The sequence below is a fragment of the Ictalurus punctatus genome, chromosome 20 (genome assembly GCF_001660625.3).
Source record: "Ictalurus punctatus breed USDA103 chromosome 20, Coco_2.0, whole genome shotgun sequence".
NCBI classification, from domain to species: Eukaryota; Metazoa; Chordata; class Actinopteri; order Siluriformes; family Ictaluridae; genus Ictalurus; species Ictalurus punctatus.
Window position 1 is genome coordinate 3,558,497 of NC_030435.2, and position 22,095 is coordinate 3,580,591.

Consider the following 22,095-nt stretch of genomic DNA (forward strand, 5'->3'; position numbering starts at 1 on the left):
AGGCGTCTGCGTCTGCGTCTGCGTCATCTGCGTCATACGCGCTCTCTCCGCCCCAACTCAGCTGCCTCAAGTGCTTCCTTTTAAATCGGATTCTCGCGAGTCTCGCGTCCATTACTCAGGATTGCACAAGTTAATCATGCTATATCGAGTAATATCACTAACCCGACTCCCTGCTCGGTTCAGTCGAAGGCACTGGCTTATTCTTTTGCGCATACAAATCCAAATTTTGGACCAAAATAGGTTATGTTGAGCTCTCTCTCTCTCTCTCTCTCTCTCTCTATGAGCATTCATATAACCTATATATAACCTATTCATATAACCTACATGCAATGCCCTTAAATTGCATTAGTTGGTTTAATGGTTAGCACGTTCGCCTCACACCTCCAGGGTTAGGGGTTCGATTCGTGCCACTGCCCTGTGTGTGAGGAGTTTGCATGTGCTGCACGGGTTTCCTCTGGGTACTCCGGTTTCCTCCACCAAAAGTCCAAAGACATGCATGGGAGGCTGGACATGTCTAAAGTGTCCGTAGTGTATGAACGGGAGTGTGTATGTGATTGTCCTGTGATAGATTCGCACCCTGTCCAGGGTGTACCCCGCCTTGTACCCGATGCTCCCTGGGATAGGCTCCAGGTTCCCTGCGACCCTGTAGGATAAGCGGTATAGAAGATGGATGGATGGATGGAATAAAGATGGATTATAAAATAAACAATGAATCAGACAAGGCTAAACAAAGACAAATGGGATTCGCGTCATTGTTTTTGATTCAGTCATTGATATTCCACACCTTTATCGCATCTCTGAGAAGTCTATGACTTAATGAATCATCTCATCATCTAGCCCATGTGTTAAAATCACTTGAAATCACAGAGTCACTTGAAAAAAATGACACTTGAAAAAATAAAAATCCCACGTAGAATGATTCATTGGCTCCAGGCATCCAAGGTTCGAGCCTGAGCTCAGGTTACTGCCTGTATGGAGTTTTATATCTAGATATGGGTTTCCTCTGTGAGTTTCACCCCACCTCCTAAAAACAGAAAAATCATTCAAAAACAATCATGACTCATGAATCATGTGCTCGCTCACCTGTGACTCTTCTGGAAAGATGAGGCAGCAATCAGTATTTATCGCTCATAGACAGAAATGCGTATTTATCCTGAGAATTTCTTCATTACGTTTAATTTAATTAGCAAATTATAAAAAAATAAAATAAAATTGAAATCCGATACCAAAACAAGCATCCTATTTTAAGCTTTTGAAAGGCTTCCCATGCAGGATAGTCCGTTCCATTATTCCTTTATAACTCAACCACAACATGCTGCTGAGAGCAGAACAATGTGGCGCGTGGACACGGACAGGAATTTAGCATGAAAAGTCCCTTTATTTTTCCTTCCTACATCTCTTTCTGAAGAAATGCTGAGTCTATCAATAGCTCATAATGTAGGCTCCATTTCCAGACATTACGCGTTGACGTCACAGATACAGTCAAACTGTAGAATATTTCTATCAGCTCCTGTAACTTTGGAAAAGGATAGACACAAACCAATCTTTCCATACGAATCTTTCTGAAGAAACATCAAATTTATGCTGTGTTTATGACATGTTTATGACATGTTTAATGATTCTGCTGATAATAAAGGACAACAGTCAGGGTTTACTGTTACTCCTAAAACAAACGAAAAACAAACAAACAAAAAAAACACCAAAAGAACGAGAGCTTCTTTTCTCACTCACTATTTCCCAACTCAACCCCACTGAACCCCTTTGGCTCTAATTGGAACACTGACAGCACCCCAGACCCACTCACCCAACATCAGTATCTGACTTCACTAATGCTCTTATATCTGAATGAGCACAAATCCCCACAGCCACGCTCCAAAATCTAGTGGAAAGCTTTCCCAGAAGAGTGGCGCTTATTATAACAGCAAAGAGAGTACTACATCTGGAAAGGGATGTTCAATTCAACAAGCACATGACGAGAAGGTCAGGTGTCCACAAACTTTTGCCCATACAGTGTGTGATGAGAGGAATGGCAAGTACAAACAAAAAAAAAAAGTCTGGTACTTTTAAAAATAAATAAATAAATAAATAAATGGCAAATAATCATAATAGAGAGCAAGAGAAATAAGGATAATGGTTAATGTTAAATTACAGGAATGGTAGAGGTGATTTATGTCTTTTAAGTTATTAAAAACCGCCTTAAATGGACTGTCCATAATTGTAGGTATTGTGCATGAAAGGGTTACTCATTAGCATTTAAAAAAATTTGATCGCTCACAAAGTTCTGCATCGCTCGGCCTCCAGATCGAGCATTTGTCTGTTTTCCTGCTAAGCGTTTCCACGGTAACTCGTCCTTTTACAAAAACCCATTTTAGCCGGGTTTTGTTTTGCGACATTATCACATGGACTTTAGGCACAGCATATTATTTTCAACAAAATTTCAGTATGAAATACGTAAAAAAAAAAATCCAAAAAAAAAAAACAGCTTACACAGCTTAAAGTTTTATTTTAAGTGATGGTACAAAAAAAAAAAAAAAAGGCATTAAAAATTAAAAAAAAAAACATTTTAAACACTAAAAGCGTCACATTTTTTTTTTCTAATACAATAAAGCTCTTTAAAAACTCCAAGACATTCCCATTTCATCACAGTGAAATGAATAACAGGACATATATACTATAATAGAGTTGAAAATGCAGTTAAGAATTAATATATCACTTTCAAACCTAGATGTCAATCATTCGGTCGATAACCACTTGTTTGTGTTACATGCAGCGTTTCTTGGATGCCGTCCCTGAGCTCGGGGCAACTTTCGTCCTTTCATGAGCTAACAGACGGTTTCGAATTTCGTTATTTATAGACAGATTGTATGCAAACAAACCAGCCTTGTCTCTTCGGGTTACCGAATAATGGCTTTTAAAAAAATTTAGATCAAAGGGTGCGTAGACCTTCGAGTTTTACGGCAAATCAGCAGACAAAGTGTTTCCTTTGAGCTGAGGAGATTGTGTGTCAGTGTACACCATTTGTCATGCAAACACAAGATTTTTGGCTCAGGGCTAGTGTCAAGTTTGAGAGTCTAGGCTTGGAATCACGCTTAATGTTCTTCTTCTTATTATTACTGAAATGAAATATTTTCAGAGGATTCATTTGAACACACGGGATGTTTAAAGTGTAAACGCAAATCTTATTAGGAAATCCGAGTGCTGGACTTGTGACAGACCGGTGTTATTGCATCATAAAGTATAAGAGCCAATCAGATTCCAATATGCAAATGTGAGCCAAGGAACACTGACTTACAAAGCAGCCTACGGTCTAATTTGTTTGTCTAATTTGCTTATTCAAAGAATCTGGATTTCTTTTTTTCCTCTGGATTTTCCATATGAGACATATGAAGCAAACGAACCAACGATTTTCGACCTGCCGAAACACAGGGCAGTGTAACACACTTGGAGGAAAGGCTCTACCCGCCCTCTTCCGTATACATGCGCTGACAGACGCCCAAGATTGCCGAGTGTCATTCTGATTGACAGGGAGAGAGCGTACTAAATCTCTCTCACCCTGACAGCATGGTCAATTTCACTCCCTCCGACGGCTCAGGCGTCCTCGGGATTCGGACTTGCGATCTGCCGATGATCGGGCGAACGCTTTTCTGAATGCCAGAATCCTTAACGAGTGCCTTTTTCTGCTGTTTAATGATTCTGTTAGAGGAACAACCACAACAAGCAATTTATGTAATGAATATAGAATAAACGTTAAAAGTAAAAGATGTTTTGTGGCACGTTTCCGGGGCGCTGCAGTGAATTTACAGCGTACTGGACAGCTGAGTCTTTAAGGAAGCACCATTTAGGGAGCGTAACAAAATCGCAAATGTTTTAGGCTATATGATACAAAAAAAAAAGAGAAAAGAAAAATATTCCTTAGTTGATACACAACTGTAAACTTGGCTTAAATATATAATCTAATAATCTATACTTTACGCTACAAGGCAGGGTGCGCTTATTTTGTCCTCCTCTCTTTTCAGATGTGATGAAGAACCTATAATTAGTTATTCCAAACACACCAGACCTCAATCATGGCATAATACTAACTAAGATAACCGAGACGTGTAAAGATGGCCGTCAGTCTTTTTAGCTTGGGCTGAAAGTAATCTTAAAGCTACGAGGCTTTTGTGAAATTCACATGTAACCACGGTACTCCGACAGTTTGTGTTGAACAGCTTATTCTCTCGAATGGATAATTTTCCTTTAAGATATGCTCAAACTTAAAAAAAACCAACAACAAACAAACCATAAAAATTAAATGTAAACCAAAGACACTTCAAAACAGACTTCATAAGGCTAGTGATGTATGACACTAGTTCATATTATCCCTACAGAAGGGTATTTACAGTGCTGTGTGTGCTGAAACCCTCACACATCAATCTGTGCATAAAATTGAAAAAAACTCTTCTCAGAAATCGTGTAATCATTTCTGATCACGTGGCTGCCGTATGCACGGCAACGCTCGTTCAAAACACATCCGTATAATAAAGGTCGAACTGTGCGTGAAGTGAACTCTGAAATAAACACGAGTGCACGACCGGAGAGCTGCGGGGGATACTGCGTGACCCTGGGACACGTTTTCCCCCGAGGACAGACGCGGGAGAAGATGGAGGCGAGGTTCAGGAGCTGCTGCTCAGTCGGCGGCGGATGAGAGAGGCCGGCTTGGTCTCCGTGTCCTCCTGGTCGCTCTCGCAACTTCTCTGGAGGACGAAGAACGAACACGAGGTTATAGAGTAACACTCGTCATCATCTCTTGAATAACAGATGAAACATAAAATTAAAAAATGGGCTGAGATGAATAAAAACAAAGAAATATCATTAGAACATACAGATAAATATACATACATGTGTGCGGTATTGTACAGAACGTACTGAACTAGCCACCTTAAAGTTTTTTATATAAATATTACATGCTTAATTTTTGCTCACTGCACTAGAATTTTTTTTTTTAAACCCCCAAACAAATAGATTTCCAAACATCCCGATGACTTGTTATTATTAGCTAACATATTTGAGCATTTTTCTATTATTAAATAGTAAATTGATTTATTATTTTATTATTAAGTAACAGAATTTAGAATTTTTCACACACACACACACATATATATATATATATATATATATATATATATATATATATATATATATATTTATTTAAAATGTATTATTATGTAATGAATTTATTCTTTATTATTAGGTAGAAGATATATTTATTTATGATTAGATAATATAAATGTGGATTTAAATTTATTATATAGTACATAAATTATATTATTCATTAATAGATGTATTTATTACGTGGTAAAAGTGAATTTTTAAAAAAATATAAATAAACTGAGTAATTTCTTTATTGTTATGCAACTATTTCCTAAATATTTTATATTAATAGGTAATAGATTTATTTATTTTTAATTTTTTTTTTTGACAGGGTTTCTGATTAATCTGGGATTTCCCTGCAGAGACAGAAGAATTGTACCAAGAAACCAGCTGATGTCTTTAGAAAACTGTGCTACGGTGTACCTAAGTGAAATCAAAAATTATATTTACGTCATTATTTAAATTCTATAGGCTGTACTATGTCTATTAATATATATGTATATATATTCTAAACTACAATGTATATTAAAAAGTATATTGTGATACATGAAAAATAGCATTGCAGCTTAAAGTATGCAGGTTTTTAATATACACAATTTACTGCATGATACAAACTTAACAAAACATTGTATGCGTTTTTAAACATGGACTTTTAAAATGAGTGTCCTATAGGTACATGATGAAACCTATGTACTGTATATACAAATACAGAGAAGCTACGTGATCAATTTCAAGTGTTTGAGCTAAAGCAGAGGATGAGGATGGATCCTGCATCATAACCATAAAAGCGAATTTTTTATGTAATCCTTACCAGCTCCTCGTTCTCTTTGGCTGTCTTGCAGAGCAACTGCAGACGACAAAGTCTGTTACACGCCCAGACCATGTTATAGGACATCTGAATACAAGAAGATCAGGGTCACGTCAAAGGTCAAGTCTCGGGGCTACTATTAAAAAGTCATTCGATGAAATATTGGCTTCTGACTGATATTAAATGTGTGTACCCGACCATTAAACTGTTTCTCGACCATACGCTTGTAATATTCAAGTTGACCAACAGATGGCAGTGTGATTCCAGTTTTTGCACATACACACACCTTCCACTTTCTCCTGGCGTTGAACTTCTTGAAGTTCTTCAAGTTGATGGACGAGCGATTCCTGTTAGCTGCCTGCGTACGTGTGAGTGGCTGAGAGAGAGAGAGAGAGAGAGAGAGAGAAAGAGAGAGAAAGAGCATGGGGAGAGACGAAAAGAAACAATGAAATGGACGGAAAGAAGACATCATACTTATCACTAAGCGCGGAGATTCCCAGGCTAGTCTTTTTCGTTATCCTGACACGCAGTACTAGCCTAAGAGTTCAGCAATAAAGATGATCACATTTGCACCTCTGTTCTCTCTCTTTTGACGTTAATAAGAGCAAAAAAAATAAAAATCAGCGTGTCATGTTTCCTAAATAAACTAAAACATAACAGCTAAATAAACATTAAACATAAACACGAGACTCATTTTCTCCTCACAGAAAAGTCCGTTTTTAATCCGTTTATATACGGTGTGAAACGCTTTTAATATAGAAAAGATAACTAGGTTAAACGAGCGCACTAATATAAACCTTGTGACCAATCAGATTCAAGAATACACCGGCACTGTGGTATATGATATTTTAATATCACTTTAAGATCTATAAGATCACTTTATCAGCTCCATTTATTTAATTTACTCCATTTATCTTTATTTACTCAAGACGCCGTTTACTTCCACTACGACAGCTGAAACTATTACTGCCACGATTGTATTTTCTTATGTCGGTTTCGAGTGTCGTATAATACCAGCTCATAATATTCTGGAGCCAGACTCATGACATTTGATGACGTAAACCGGATGCGTCAAGCCAAAACGAATGTTCGGGCATGACAAAGAAACGAGATCCGTGAAATATTTGTTTACAGACGCTGCTGAATTCTGCCGACCCTCCGGTTGACACGGTACATTTTTACACAAAACCATCATTTAACCTCCTGAAAAAGAGAACTATTACATATATTTTGACAAAAACATCAAAAATCACATCGTACCTTTATCCAGGGGTGGAGTAAACATTCCTCAGCTGTCAATCTCTCACTGTATAAAGACAAACACAGGCTCTAACACCAGGACTCGTGGGAAACGATTTCCATATTATTATGAACTTACCTCTGATCTTTTACGAGCAGCTTCTCAATAAAATCTTTGGCCATGTCGCTCGTTTGGCTGAAGTAATGCTCGTCAAAGTCGTACTTCATATCCACAATGTTCCTTAGTGTCTCCTCGTCATTTTCTCCTTGGAAAGGTGATATACCGCTTAATCTGAATGGAAGACAATGTTAAAGTAGCGGTTTGTCAGTTTTAGTTCCCTGTGTTAAAGGTGAATTGAATAAATAAATAAACAAATAAATAAATAAACATTGACAAGACGTCAGTTTGCTGTGGTATCTGGCACCGAGATGTTAAAGTTCATTTGAAGGACTGTGAGAACTTTAGGAATATCTCTTAAAGCCGCTCTTACAAAAGGTGCAGACATTCACTGATGCTCAAGAAGGCAACACGATACGTTAAGAGCCAGGGGGGGGTGTAAACTTATGAACAAATATTTACACGTGTTAAAATTAGGACAAATTTACGGATTGACAGAGCGCACTTATAGCAAAGAACTTACAGTATGTAGGTAATAACACCAATACTCCTGCGGGAAAAAAAAACAAAACAAAACACGCTCATGAGAAACGACACAGAAAGAAAGAAAAAAAAAAAACCCCTTTACAACAGGAAACAATGTGTCATATAAGCTGTGTGTAGCTTACCACATGTCAGTGGCTACGCTCAGCGGCTCGTAGTTTATCACCTCAGGAGCTGCGAGAACGAAAACGAAAGAAGGTGAAAGAAAAAAACAAACGATAGATAGAGGTTAGGAGAAGACATACAGAAAAAACAAAGAAACTTAAACCAGTAGAGTATTAAGATGAAAGCACTGTTAAATCGTCTGATTTAATTCTCGATTTCGATTCAGGGGAAATTACAGAGCTGTCATCACTGCAGTGAGCTGCTGTCACAACTTCTTAGTCAGAGCTGCAACTGTCACATCACGTCATTCCTTATTAGAGGGACGAATTCGGAACATTGTGCCACTATGGTGTAATATTACACAATACGTCACCGTATCGACGAGCTGACGCGTTTTTAAAGTGCACCTATCGTGCTTTTTCAAATATTCCCTTTCACGTAGCGTGCTATAGAGCTGTTTGTGAATGTAAAAAGTCTGCAAAGTTTCACAAAATCGAAGCGCACGACAAACGGAGTTATCGGCTCCCAAAAGAAGGAATCGATTCTGAACGGCTGAAACGACTCGTTAGCGACTCCAGACTTTAACTTCCTGTCCTAACCTACATAGGTTTGTAACAAAAACCCCCGCCTCTGGTCTTCATCGGCTGCTCGCTCACAATCACGACAGACTGGGACGTCTGACCGATCAGAACAGAGTGTGCTCTCTGAAAGGAGGAGTTTAGAGTGAATCCTTTAGTACGGATCATTTAACGAGTCGTTTGTGACATTGGGGGGAAAAGATAACGCTGCAGTTTAAATTATGAGCACGTTAAAGCGATTTTTGACCTCGGATGCATGTAAATCTATTGTATGAGACCTTTAAAACAAAATTAGGCACGTTTCAAAACCATAATAGGTGCACTTTAAATCATTTATGTGAAGCATCGACTATTACAAATCCCAGTGGAAGCTGTTACTACAGAAACGACTACGTATAAGAACAAGCTTAATATAAACCTGTCAGAGCTGCTGTTATAATTATATATAACAGAAGTATAAGAGGAATAAAACACTTTTTTGTTTGAAACTGTGACGTACAGTTTAGTAGGATATATGTATAATTTTCCTACTATCCTGGGTCGTCCATTTTGTTTTCTGATTATGAGTACAGAGGCACAGAACGTACGTGTATGTTGGCTGTTAGCTCTTGACTTTGTGTTGGAGTGCAACTTTTCACACGAGATGTGCTGCAGCCATGAGTCAGCTGTGAGGTTGATTTTCTGCTCACCAAGTCGAGTGTCACGGCCCGAGCCGAAAACCACCGTTTGAGTAGAACTGTATTCTCTATTGAAGCTGAATGATACTTGTCCGTAACTACGTGCGTATAACCGTGCATTCTGTGGTCGTTTAGAGTGTCGCGTTTCGTTTAAGATGCAGCTCATGACAACAGTCAAGACGACGGTGGGAAAGGTTTAGACAAGCAGCTCGTCGGGGTTTTTTTTCAACAGCACTCTGTATTACATCAACCGGACATTTTACAGTTCGAGTTGATATATAAACGGACAGGAACGTTTTGGCTCTGATGTGCCATCTAGTGGACACGCTTTTAATCCTCCAGATGTACACGATGTACACATAAATCTATACGATTGTACAGGAGGCGTGTTATGTGCGTATTCCTATGTTTGGTAGCTACTGTGCGCTGTTGAACACTAGGGGGCACTGTGCAGGCGACGCACGCGCAGGAGCAAAACTGCGAGTGCGAATTGTACGATTGATTTAGAAAAATTCCGTCGACCTTGTTAGATTTAATATTGATAATGATGTTGATTGAATCAATTAATATGAATACTGATTGAATATTAATATTCATATGATGCCGTTTTGTTTGTTTCATGAGAAAGTTCCAGAAACATCCACACTTTTGAATAGTTTACTATATAAATCCGTACTGGGGGCTTCAGTGCATTTTTTTTTCTTCTTCAGCTAAACAGAATCCATGGCTAGAAAAAGATTCGAAATCCCAACGCACAATGGGACAGCAAGAAAAGCATGAGGACAAACCAGGCGTGTCATGCCGACTGTGTGAAGCTGTATATGAAGGTGTAGCAGAACACAGGAGACTCTGAGGGCTTTGCGATCTCACCTCACACCTCATTACCACCTGAATTGTGCTCTGACTCGGCTCTTCCTGTCCTAAACCACTACCTGTTTGCTAGTTTCAAAATACTCTAGAGCTCAAAATACACAGAATCCATCCAACACACACACACACACACACACACACACACACACACATCCATCCTCAATGAACTACAGGGAGCTGCTTTATATCCAGCTGCTTTATATATGCATAACATGATAGACGATGTGTTTGATTGATTATAAGAACACATACTATAGTATATTAAAAGAAAAAATATTTGTCTACAGTTCTGTGCAAAAGTTTTAGCACCCTATTTTTTTTTTAGTACAAACTTTGCTATAGATTTTTATTTGATGACGTCTACATTATCGAGTCAGTACAAAAACATTTCAGGTTTCCCCTTTTCCAGCACAAAATGAAATGTTACAGAGAAATGTTTGCATGTCAGTAAAGAAAGCAGTGTATTACATAAGAGACACTTTTCAGACAGAAAACACAGTGAAGCCTGCTGGGTTTCGCTGCAAAAATAAGAAGCGAGTGCGACAGTCAAAGTCTCTGGAAGAACCGTGTCTGGTTCTGCAAGATGCTCCATAAAACTTACAGCTCACTTCCTTATAAAAATGCACACACTGTAACAGAGAATACTTTTATTTTTATTTTTTGGTCACACCAAATATCGACTTTGTTTCATTTACTACTGTTTACGGTATTTTTTTAAAAATGTAGAGTCATTTAATTTTTATTTTGAAGGCATCTTTGCTCTACAGCAAATATATACACATAAGTATAACATATATATATACATATATATATATATATATATATACATATATATATATATATATATACATATATATATATATATATATACATATATATATATATATATATATATATATATATATATATATATATATATATATATATATACACACACACTTATACAATTATTTTAGTCATTTATTTTCTTCTGATTTATTTTATTACAGATTCTATTAAGTGTTTTTTATTTACTCTAATTCTTGTTTTTCCTTTACAAACTCTATGTTTTTTTTTACTGTTTAAATTTTGAGGATTTCTTCTGTCTTTCTCAGGGCACAAGTCGGGGGACACCCTGACAGGGTGCCAACCCACCACGGCACAATGTGGCGGCGTTCATATGCGTTCAGCTCGTAAATACGATCCTTCCGACACGACTCGAACAAACCCTATACCAGGGAACTCGGGGCACAAGGCAGGGGACACCCCCTGGACGGGGTGCTGAACCATCGCAGAGCACAATCACACACACATTCACACACTCTGGACAATTTGGAGATGCCAATCAGCCTACAACGCATGTCTTTGGACTGGGGGAGGAAACCGGAGTACCCGGAGTACCGGAGTACCGGTACCCGGTATACCTGTTTTGAGTTTACAACCTCTATTTATACGATTTTTATTGTTTATTTTCTTTCAAACACTATTTTTTTAATGATTTCTTCTGTTTTTATTTACTCTAATTCTTGGTTTTCTTTTACAAACTCTATTGTTATGATTTCTGTTGTAATTTCTGCTTTTTCTTTCAAAAATCTACTTTTTAAGATGTCTTGTTTTTTTTTAACCTACTCTCACGCTTGGTTTTCTTTCACAAACTCCATTTTTATGATTTACTTCTGTTTCACTTTTTCTCTTTCAAACTCTGCGTTTAAGTTTGCGTCCATTTTTGTATTGACTTTAATTCTCGTTTTTCTTTTATAACCACCAATTTGACGATTTCTTCTGTTTTTATTTACTTTTATTCTTCTCATGTTGTTTCTTGATGATTTCTATCTATCTATCTATCTATCTATCTATCTATTTATCCTATTGTTATTATTGCTCATATTTCATTTTTGGATCTCTTTCATTTCCCCGTGAAGCACTCTGAGGTGCAGTTTCTGTATGAAAAGTGTCACAAAAACACCACCACAGGGGTTTTCCGTTCTTTAGCTCTTACCGCTGTGGCTACATTTAAGCGCCCACCTTATAAAGCAAAAGGACATCCTTTCAGTTTCATACATTTCCCTTCGAAAGTCATTTTGCTGTTAGACGCCACGTCCCCCGTGAGGGCCTTTTCCTGTCGTTAGGGTCATTTTGCATCCTCATAGTGAAAAAACCCCCCCAAAAAAACAGCACACACACACACTCACACATACACAGACCCACACACTTGCACACAGACACACTATCTCTCACCTATGTACTGAGGAGTGCCACACAGACTCTTGTACTCCTCTCCCGGGTTGAAGCGGTGGGCGAGTCCGAAATCGATGATCTTGATCTCGGGATGCTCTGCGTTCTTATCCGACAACATGATGTTCTCAGGCTGGATAATAATAATAATAATAATAATAATAATGATAAAAAAAAGATTTGGAATGTAACCCCAGGTCCACATCAGATATTTTCCAGATGTGCACAAATTCTCCACATAACATTCCATTCAGGTCAAAGGTCAAGAAATACATCATGCCTACACTTACACATATAAGGAGCCTTTAAATATTTTTGCGCTTTTTGACATGTGAATGTGAGTGAATCTTTTTTTATTTTCATCACATGCACTTTCCTGTCCTGTCCCTGATTAAAGGACTTAAATAAGTCCTGATTTTTTGATAACGCACTAAGATAAGGCATATTATTGTCATTATATAAATAAAATAATTCAGTCAGCTGTATTTAGTTAGACACCCGCCTGCACTGTAGTGGACTGACATTAATACAGAACATCCACAAGGGAAGGACTTTTAATCCAGAAATCAGGAAAAAAAAAACATCGTGGCATTGTGCGTGAGCTCAGTGGGTCTCGGTAGGGGGTAAAGCTAATGTTTTAAGGCGAAAGTGGGCTCAAATGTACCACTTTATGACACGAGATTTCCGTTGTCATCCCTCACGCTAGTGCTTTTGTTTCTGACCACAAAAATAAAACAGAGAGAAGTTGGTATACAGTACGCCCAGCCAGCACGAAATTAGCAACACGCCACACTTGCTCTGAAATAGAGCGTTTAGAAAATGAAGGTGTCAGTTTCTGTGAGCCAAAAGCAGACAGTTTACTCCCTCACCTTCAGATCAAAGTGGGCGATTTGTTTGCTGTGCATGAAGCCAGCTCCTTTCAGAATCTGCTTCAGGAAGTCGATGGCCTCGTTCTCCGTCACGTTCTCCTTCGCTGCGATGAAGTCGAAAAGCTCCCCGCCACGGATACTAAACCACAGACAGACACAATTATTATTATTATTAGTAGTAGTAGTAGTAGTAACAATAATAATAATAATAATAATAATAATAATAATAATAATAAAAATAATAGTGTATACAGTGGTGCTTGAAAGTTTGCGAATTTTCTATATTTCTGCATAAATACGACCTAAAACATCATCAGATTTTCACACAGGTCCTAAAAGTAGGTAAAAAGAACCCGATTAAACAAATGAGCCAAAAATATTATACTTGGCGATTTACTTATTGGGGAAAATGATCCAATATTACATATCTGTGAGTGGCAAAAGTATGTGAACGTTTGCTTTGAGTATCGGGCGTGACCCCCTTGTGGAGCAATAACTGCAAAGAAACGTTTCCGGTAACTGTTGATCAGTCCTAGACGTCGGCTCGGAGGAAATTTTAGCCGGTTCCTCAGTACAGAACAGCTTCGACTCTGGGATGTATAAACGTTTAGTCTGTTTATTAAAACCCCAAATTCCCTGAAAACTGGTAAAAAAAGAAAAAAAAACCACCCCCACAGAGCCATTTATCTTTCTTTAACCTTGATGTTACTTTGGGAATGTAAATATCAAAACATCCAAAAAAAAAACAACAACATAAAAGCATTCTTTTCTCAGTCTTCTCAGACATCTCAGTCCCCGTGAGATACGCTTCGGGGCTGAGAAGTCCGTAAAATCCTCAGGAGCACCATAGATGGTTTAGACTCCGATTGCCAGCTTTAAACAGCTTACAAATAAGGACCTGTTGGAAACAAAGACGAACAGTGTCCAGGTGCGCTGCGTGAAGACGGTGGGCGCTAAAACATTTGCATCAACCCTTTTTCGCTATCCAGTATGTCACACACACGCGTCAGTCCTTTGTCCTTAAATACCCAGCCTCATCGGTGCCTTTATCGTCGTTACATTGTGTATGAGCATGTGAAAGCCACAGCCAAAGGTTCTCCAGTGGAAAATTCGAGCCTACACACCTCCCATTGATGCGAGTGTGTGTATGTGTGTTCCTCAGCAACCCTAGCAGAGAGAGAGCAGTATTCCCCGTGCTATCTGATCCTCCCGTTTTCCCCCCGATGCTAATCTGCTATAATAGTCAGATCGAAATACAAGCTGCCTATATGACAAAAAGCAGGTGCTAAAAATATAAACGTCGCCGTGTGACGTTCTTCAGATTTAATCTGTTTAATACCACTCGAGATTCTCTCAACACCCTTTAAACCCTCATGTTCTTTTAAAAAAACAAAAAAAAAAACAACCTTGTTTCTCTGTAACATAAACTGTGGGGGTTGATTGACGGACTGACGGTTTCGAGCTCTTGTAACATAATATTAAAAAGAACTAGCTCGTTTCCTGGACGTGAAATGTAACGATAAACTGTAATTAATAACAGTGGATGCTGCGGAAAATTGCTGTCGCCCGAGAAGAAACGTAATACGCTTCAGATGCGTCGAGCTCCAACACACCACTCCACGGTTGATTATTTTCCTATTACGCCACACCCGTAAGTGGTTATATACAGTATATTGTTTACATACAGGAAGTAAAAACGTGCTACTCACAGCTCCACGACTAGGACGATCTCGGCCCGGCTCTCGAAGACGTCGCGTAAGGCCATGATGTTGACGTGCTGCAGACTCTGCAGGATCGTCACCTCGTGCTCCACGCTCTTCCGCTCCATGCCCAGACGGCTGCTCGCGCTCCGGCGGAGCTTCACAAACTTCCCGGCCCAGCACGTGCCGCCGGTTCGCTCTCGCAGCTCCCGCACCTGCCCGAAGTGTCCACTGCCAACAAATTTCCACAAATCTTCAGAAGCAAAACACCAGCCTCAAATATCTCTAGACGTTAAGTGCTGAAATTCTAGCCGTGAACGTCTTAAATATCTCTTTGCTTATTTTCTGTACGGCGCTAATACTAATTCCGGCATTTACTCCGTCAAGCATTATACCAGACTAGCTTCGTATCGAAAAGAATTTTTTGGGAAAGAATTTTTGCACGCACCTGCCCAGTAACTCTCCGATCTCGTAGAAGTCCTCCACGTTCTGCAGCCTAAACTGAGCCATGGCACACGAGTGACCTTCTGTCCACTCTTCAGGATGAAATGGGCTAGTCCTGCATCTTTTACAACTACATAACACACACACACACACATGATTATTAAAATATCCATTCTTCCATTTTCCATACCGCTTATCCTACACATGGTCGCGGGGAAGCTTGGAGCCGGAGCCTATCGATGCGTTCAAGTCCCTCCAGGTGACATCAGGTGCGTTCCAGTCACTTTGGTCGGGAGCAAGATGGCGGCGTACCATCTCTTAATCAACTACAAAAAATACAGCAAGGTTTTTAAACTCGACTTCTAGAAAATGAAGAATAAAGAACGTCCATCGGGCGTGTTTTGCTTTTCGGAAGCTGTACTGTTAGATACCGGAGTACGTGAAAGCTCGTTGGAGGTGGGGTTTGAACCCCCAACCTCAGAGCTGCGAGGCTTAACCACTAAGCCACCATGTCCCTCGATTCCTAATTAATCCCCGAGTTCACCAATTCTGACAACATTCCATGTTAACAACACCATCATAACATGCCGAACTTTTAGCGTCACTCATAACTCCTTAATGGATGCAATCTTGACATCCAACCCACAGAAAAAAAACGGTCTCATGCATCACTTTCTATACACTGAATATGTTCTGGCATTTTCAAAATGTAGATCCTTTTTATCATTTAAGACTAAATCCAGAGGCCTTCCACAGTTTGAAAATACTCACGTTACTGTCCTGCGCTAGCGTCAGACTTGCAAGTCCGATTGCTTTTGCAGACAAAAGCAGAAGTTTCAAGAGTCCGGTAAGTCTAAAGTAGCCATGGAAGGAAGGAAGGAAGGAAGGAAGCCTTTAAAAAAAAAAAAAAAAAAACTTTCTGAGCCAGCATGACTCTCTTCATTAGGCTTAAAATGGAACGCTTCCAGATTATACTGCACCCAGGTTAGAGTTACAGTAAAGTATTTTAATACTTTCTATCTATCCCTTGGCTAACAACAACTTGGATAGAGTTAACAATAGGTCTCGTTGTTAGCCGAGAAGGGGGAAAAACGCTGCATAGAACAGCCAAAGGAATCGAGTATTTGTTTGTGCTTAACGAGACCACTAGGATTCAGCAGTTTGTGAACCTTCAGGGCAGCAGATGTTCAAGGCTGCATTATCACTTCTCATAAAGACAGCACTGTTAGCAAATGAAGTGCGGTAAAATAATAAAAAAATTTTTTTTTAAAAATTCCATCTAAAATATTTCCTGGGTACATTTACGGTCATTCCGTATATTGTAATTCCTTTGTATCCTTTCTCAGTAATCATCGCAAACTCCACTTTTGACTCAGCGTAAGTCATAGATGCTCACGTTCTCATGCTCACGTTTTCATAGTAGTACAGCACGGCGTTCTTAGGAGGTTGTGCGGTGGGAACAACGATTACATAGAAAACATTTCCTGAAAGTTCGAAAAAGATTTTCCTTCAAATTCGCTCACAATCTGAAACACATTGAATAAAAACTGCATCTTATCATTGTGAGAATGCGACCATCACACACCCAGTCCTGTAGTCATAATCGACCGGAACAGATGTTTGTGTGTGTGTGTGTTGAATGATAAAACAAAGAGACCGTCGCTGCTGTTTGTGCTGGCTTCCCCACCAGGTTTGGGAGAGACAAGCCAGGATCTGTCACAATAAATATTTACACAGACTAAAAAGGAGAGCAGGACCAGACCACGCTTATCAGCGAACGCCCTGAAACCGCTGTCACTGAATAGAGCGCGCACACCACCAAACGCCTGGTCTGCCTCAACCTCTGTACGGAAGCCACATCTTCTGAGAAGACGTCTAAGAAACATAACGTTAGACATGGCGAGAGCGGACAGGTATGTTTATTCATAGGACTTCCACAACCGTCAACTAACCTGGAGGATTAAAATGGACATCCGTTAAGAGTCCAACTGTCAGATGTTTAGCGTTTTCAAGCACGGCACTGTCGTCGTGATTGTTGTCATGATCTGCGTCTCGGATCAAAAACCCTTGACCTTACGCCCGAAAATCCGGAACACTGGTACGCAAAACAGACCTTTCGGTAGGTTTGGAGGTGACACGAGAGGCTTTTAAAACACATAAGAGGAAAACCGCTGTGTTAGTACTCAATAACGGTCTCACATCGTAGATGAATACACAACTTACGACACAATGCTTTTTGGTTGTTTAGCCAGTTGTAGACACAGTGTCACGTGGTGCTATACTGAGCCGAATATTAACGTTGGTATGAGGCGTAGTGTCAATCTCTAAGGACGCTCCAAATGACCAAAACATGTCAAAGGCAGCCATTTTGAGTACGCATGACCATCCATATAAAGGATATAAAGGAAAGCCCTTCATATATTTCTTACTGGCTCGTGTTTTCTTCTTTTCTACTACATCGATTGTTGAACCTTTAATCAGTTAAGCTTTTCAGAAAGACTACTAAAACATGATAAAGGTGTTCGTTTGACTGAAAATACGTACGGCTCACAACAGGCCCTAGGAGTCGATTTGATCAAATTCCACAATGAAATTCCGCGGTTATGTTGGCATTTCCTAGATGGTTTCTCTCATCTAGTGTATGCGTATAGGTATTTTATTTCTGGGGTCTTTTGCTAGTAACAGGTACAGGTGTATATTGTGCCAAATATGCGCAAGCAAACCCTTAAAAACAAGCATGACAAGATTAATGCAAACCAATGAAACAAGGAAACCAATGAAATGCGTCAAATCGAAACCCTATTTTGTTGTCGTTGTTGTTGATGTTGTTGTTGAATGCAAACAGGTGCCACAACAGTGTTTACGTGTTCCATCTTAAATAACTTGACCTTTGTGTACGTTCTACAATTTTGCGATTTTCATTTGACTCACAACCATCAAATCCGTACACGGTTATAAAGTCCGTAGAAGTTCGTTCAAACTACAACAATTCAACTCTCTTAGAATAGCACAGACGGAAGAACGTCTTACCGACGCTTCTCTATGGTGTCTTCTCAAATTTACGAAACTGGAGCAGTGAAAAAGTGGTTCCAGGTTTGTTGCATTCATGCGCCAAGACACCAATTCCCAGCTAAATTGGTAACGCGCACCGATACGGTATATTCGTTCCTGTGAAAAAAAAGAAGTGTGCCAGATCTGACAGGACAAAATAAATGAATAAATAAAAATACAGATGAATAGACCTTAAGTTTAAAATATCGCTGTGGAAGCTAGCACCAAGTATGTGTCGAATTGAAGACGATATCTCTCGGTAAAGTCTGCTTCGCTCTACTCCGAGTCCCACCCAAACATGCAGCGGTGCGTAGAGCGCATCCTCAACAAGACACAGATCTCACTAGTGAAGAATGTAACTCTGTAAAAGATCAACCATGACCTTTTTCCAACCTCTTCTCCAAATCTGACGTAAGCTGTATCACTTCTCTAAGAAAATGGTGTCAGAAAATGAGGCTCGAAAGGGCAGAGATGCTGCTTTGCCTACAGAACGTCACGTTTCGTCAAACAAATTGCCTTTCACCTGCATTTATATACAATCGCCTTGTACAAGCTGTATATTTATAAATATATTTATATACATGCTGTATATTTATAACAGTGGATACAAAGAGCTATTCGTGTCACACTGAATAAACACTACGAATCTCAAGGACCAACACTAATGATGGGATCGAGGTGACAACCAAACGTGAGTAGACGCCATTCACGTGGCTGTATTAAATTTTCATACCACGATAACGGCCAAACCATTCCATCTGGTTCATGATATAATGGTGCTATCACCATTGATAGCGTCATATTGATGACGTTTTTACGTTATAAGTATTTACATCTTTTGGCAGTGGTGGTTAAGGCTTAGCGGTTAAGGCCGATCGGAAAGTTGGGATTCAAGCCCCGGTGCTGACAAGCTGCCACTGCTGGGCCCTTGAGCAAGACCCTTAACCCTCTCTGCTCCGGGGGGCGCTGTATCACGGCTGACCCTGCGCTCTGACCCCAAATTCCTGGCATGCTGGCGTATGCGAAGAAAAGAATTTCCCTGTGCTGTGTATACGTGTATACTGTGTATCACTGCGTATACGTGACCAATAAAGACAGGTATATCATCATCGTTATCATTTTCGGGACATTCGTTCTTAAAAGAAGGAATTTTCGCCTACATCAACATCACGAATGGAGATTGTGAGTGAAAACTACGATCTCAAACATATGATATCGAGTATGATCCCAAAGGACTAAAGTGCCGCCGCATCGCTCTCTTAAGGTAGACATGAGGGCTGAATCCTACCGCATCACAATCATTAGGTCGAAGAACTGCATGGAGGGAATCTGTTAACCGACGTGAAAACAGACCAACGTGCTGATGAAATACGACTCGCGGATTGCGTTACAAAACAAATCTTGGATGTCACATGTCGATTCTAAAAATTAACATGCAAAAGTCATTCAGGGTGGAATTTTTCCACTCGGGCAATTGAAGAGACAACTTTATTTTTCCAGGGCAAGCTTGACATTTGTATAGAACTTTCCGATGGCAAACTAGAAGTAAGCAAAGCAATGATTTGAATCCAAAGCAAGATTAAAGACAGAAGCAACATCTGGCAAGCATGACAAACATACAGCTGTTTGCCAGAGACGAACTCGAACTGAACGTACAGTACTTCAAGCAACAGATCCTTAAAGTTGACTCACGCTGCACATTAAAATTGTTGGAATGCAAACAAGCCATTGTGCTGGATATCATATTAATAACAGCCTAAGACAAGTTATAACCAATAACCCCGCCCATCAGCCTGACACAGCTGTAAGAAGTAACAAGGTTCAATGACTCTGTTGCTGTACTTAAGTATCTGTTCTTTATTGCTCTTTACAGAAACTGATACGTAATATCGGTGTCAAAGGTTCCATATAATCATAAAAATATATAATCATATAAATTAAAAATGGCACTGTTCCAAAAATTCTAGTAAAGTCTAGTCAAAATAGTAAGGCTCTACCATATCCCAAATCCCAATTTAACACCTGACCACCTCTAACAGATAGACAGACAGACAGACAACTGACAGACAGACACATATGATGGATATAAATAAAGTCTGTGCACCCCTTTTAATTAGGTTTTCTGATATATATATATATATATATATATATATATATATATATATATATTTTTTTTTTTTTTAAAAAAGTGACAGGGGTGCATATACTTTTTATATCCACTGTGAACAGATAGATAGTTACAACACTCAAGGGCTCTTTAAGGGTTCTTTAGGTAGTTAGTGATGATTGGGTTCTATTTTTCTGAGGTGGAAAGACTCAGCTGTATGAATCTCTATATAACATAGAAGAAGAGATAGATCAATTACACCAAAATTGTTGGCAGCCATGAAAGTAGTAAGGCTCTCCCACTTGAGAATATAATACCTGGCCACCTCCAATCAATCGATCGATCGATCAATCGATCCATAGATAGATAGATAGATAGATAGATAGATAGATAGATTGAAATATTTCAAGGGCTTTTTAATGGTTCTTTGAATAGTTAAAGGTTATTGGCTTTCTAGAAGGATTCTACTTGGAATCCTCTTAAATAGGAAAACTATCTGTCCATATATCCATCCATCCACCTATGCATCCATCCTATGGGTACACCAAAGGTTCTTTGGATAGTTAAGGCTCTTTTACATCCTTAATATGCTTTCCATCTAGTACTCCAAATGGTCAGTTCCTCTGGGTTGACCGCATAAAGGTTCAATAATAATAAATCCTACAACAGAGTGTTTTCTATTAGAGAGGGTTCCAGATAAGTGCCCTTAAGGAAGCAAAAAAGTCTTAAGTATCCAAACAACCATTGGGGAACTCATGAGATAGATGGATAGATAGATGGATGGATAGATAGACAGACAGATAGATAGATAGATATATAGATAGATAGATAGATAGAAAATAACATTCAAGCAAACTTTAAAGGTTCTTTAGATGGTTAGTAGCTCCCTAGAAGGGGTCTTCTTGGAATCCTCACTAATATGCATGTGTCTATCTATCTATCTATCTATCTATCCATCCATCCATCCCATGGGTACACCAAAGGTTCTTTGGATAGTTAAGGCTCTTTTACATCTTTAATATGCTTTCCATCTAGTACTCTATAAACGGTCACTTCCTCTAGGTTGGAGTCTTAAGTATCAAAAGAACCCTTGGGGAATTCATGAGACAGACAGAAAGTAACATTCAAGGGATCTTTAAGGGTTCTTTAGATAGTTAGTGTTTATTGGTTTCCTAGAAGGGTTCAACTTGGAGTCTATCTATCTATCTATCTATCTATCTATCTATATATCATGGGTTCACCAAGGTTTCTTTGGACACTTAAGGGTTTGTTTCTTGCTCAAGGTGTTTCCCTCTAGCACCATAAATATCTTAAATCAACAGAACTGCTGTCAGTAAGAAAGTAAATGTTTAACGCGCTCTCATTACTGAAATAAACCGCATTCATGGTACAGAAACCGAACGACAACCAAAACACACGAGGAGTATGACAAAGAACAGCTTACCCCGATCCTAAAACCCTGACGAACAGTTAATCGTCCGCGTTCCTCTCCTTTCCCCTGTGCGTATGTGCGCGAGCGCGCGCGCGCGCGTGTGTGTGTGTGTGTGCGCGCGCGCGCGTGTGTGTGTATGTGTGCGCCACCGCGCAGCTGCAGAAATCCCGAGTCCCAGTGCACGCATTGCTGTCAAAACTCCAGCGC

At 39.4% G+C, this 22,095-nt stretch overlaps 1 protein-coding gene across 2 annotated transcripts; it reads right to left on the reverse strand.

Moving 5' to 3' along the window:
• Window positions 1–2,554: 2,554 nt before the first annotated feature.
• LOC108280394 (death-associated protein kinase 2) lies at window positions 2,555–22,095 on the reverse strand. Of its 2 annotated transcripts, none has more exons than XM_017495317.3 (12): window positions 21,901–22,088; window positions 15,303–15,428; window positions 14,864–15,085; window positions 13,155–13,293; window positions 12,289–12,418; window positions 7,967–8,015; window positions 7,822–7,848; window positions 7,320–7,472; window positions 7,202–7,247; window positions 6,228–6,317; window positions 5,945–6,028; window positions 2,555–4,736 (listed from the first exon to the last, which is right to left on the reverse strand). In XM_017495317.3, exons 2-12 carry the CDS (start codon window positions 15,362–15,364, stop codon window positions 4,656–4,658), a joined length of 1,083 nt encoding a protein of 360 aa, XP_017350806.1. In that variant the 5' UTR covers window positions 15,365–15,428; window positions 21,901–22,088; the 3' UTR covers window positions 2,555–4,655. The 2 variants fall into 2 exon arrangements, with proteins under 2 accessions (XP_017350806.1, XP_017350807.1); XM_017495318.3 differs by having other exon boundaries at window positions 4,649–4,788; window positions 21,901–22,095.

Excerpts from the sequence above, each read along its gene's own strand:
- LOC108280394 (XM_017495317.3), bottom strand. The coding sequence starts at position 15,364 with ATGGCTCAGTTTAGGCTGCAGAACGTGGAGGACTTCTACGAGATCGGA. Across the intron at positions 7,473-7,821 it reads GGTGTTATTACCTACATACT|ATTAAGCGGTATATCACCTT; the intron begins GTAAGTTCTTTG and ends TCTTCCATTCAG. Across the intron at positions 6,318-7,201 it reads TACTCCACCCCTGGATAAAG|CCACTCACACGTACGCAGGC; the intron begins GTACGATGTGAT and ends TCTCTCTCTCAG.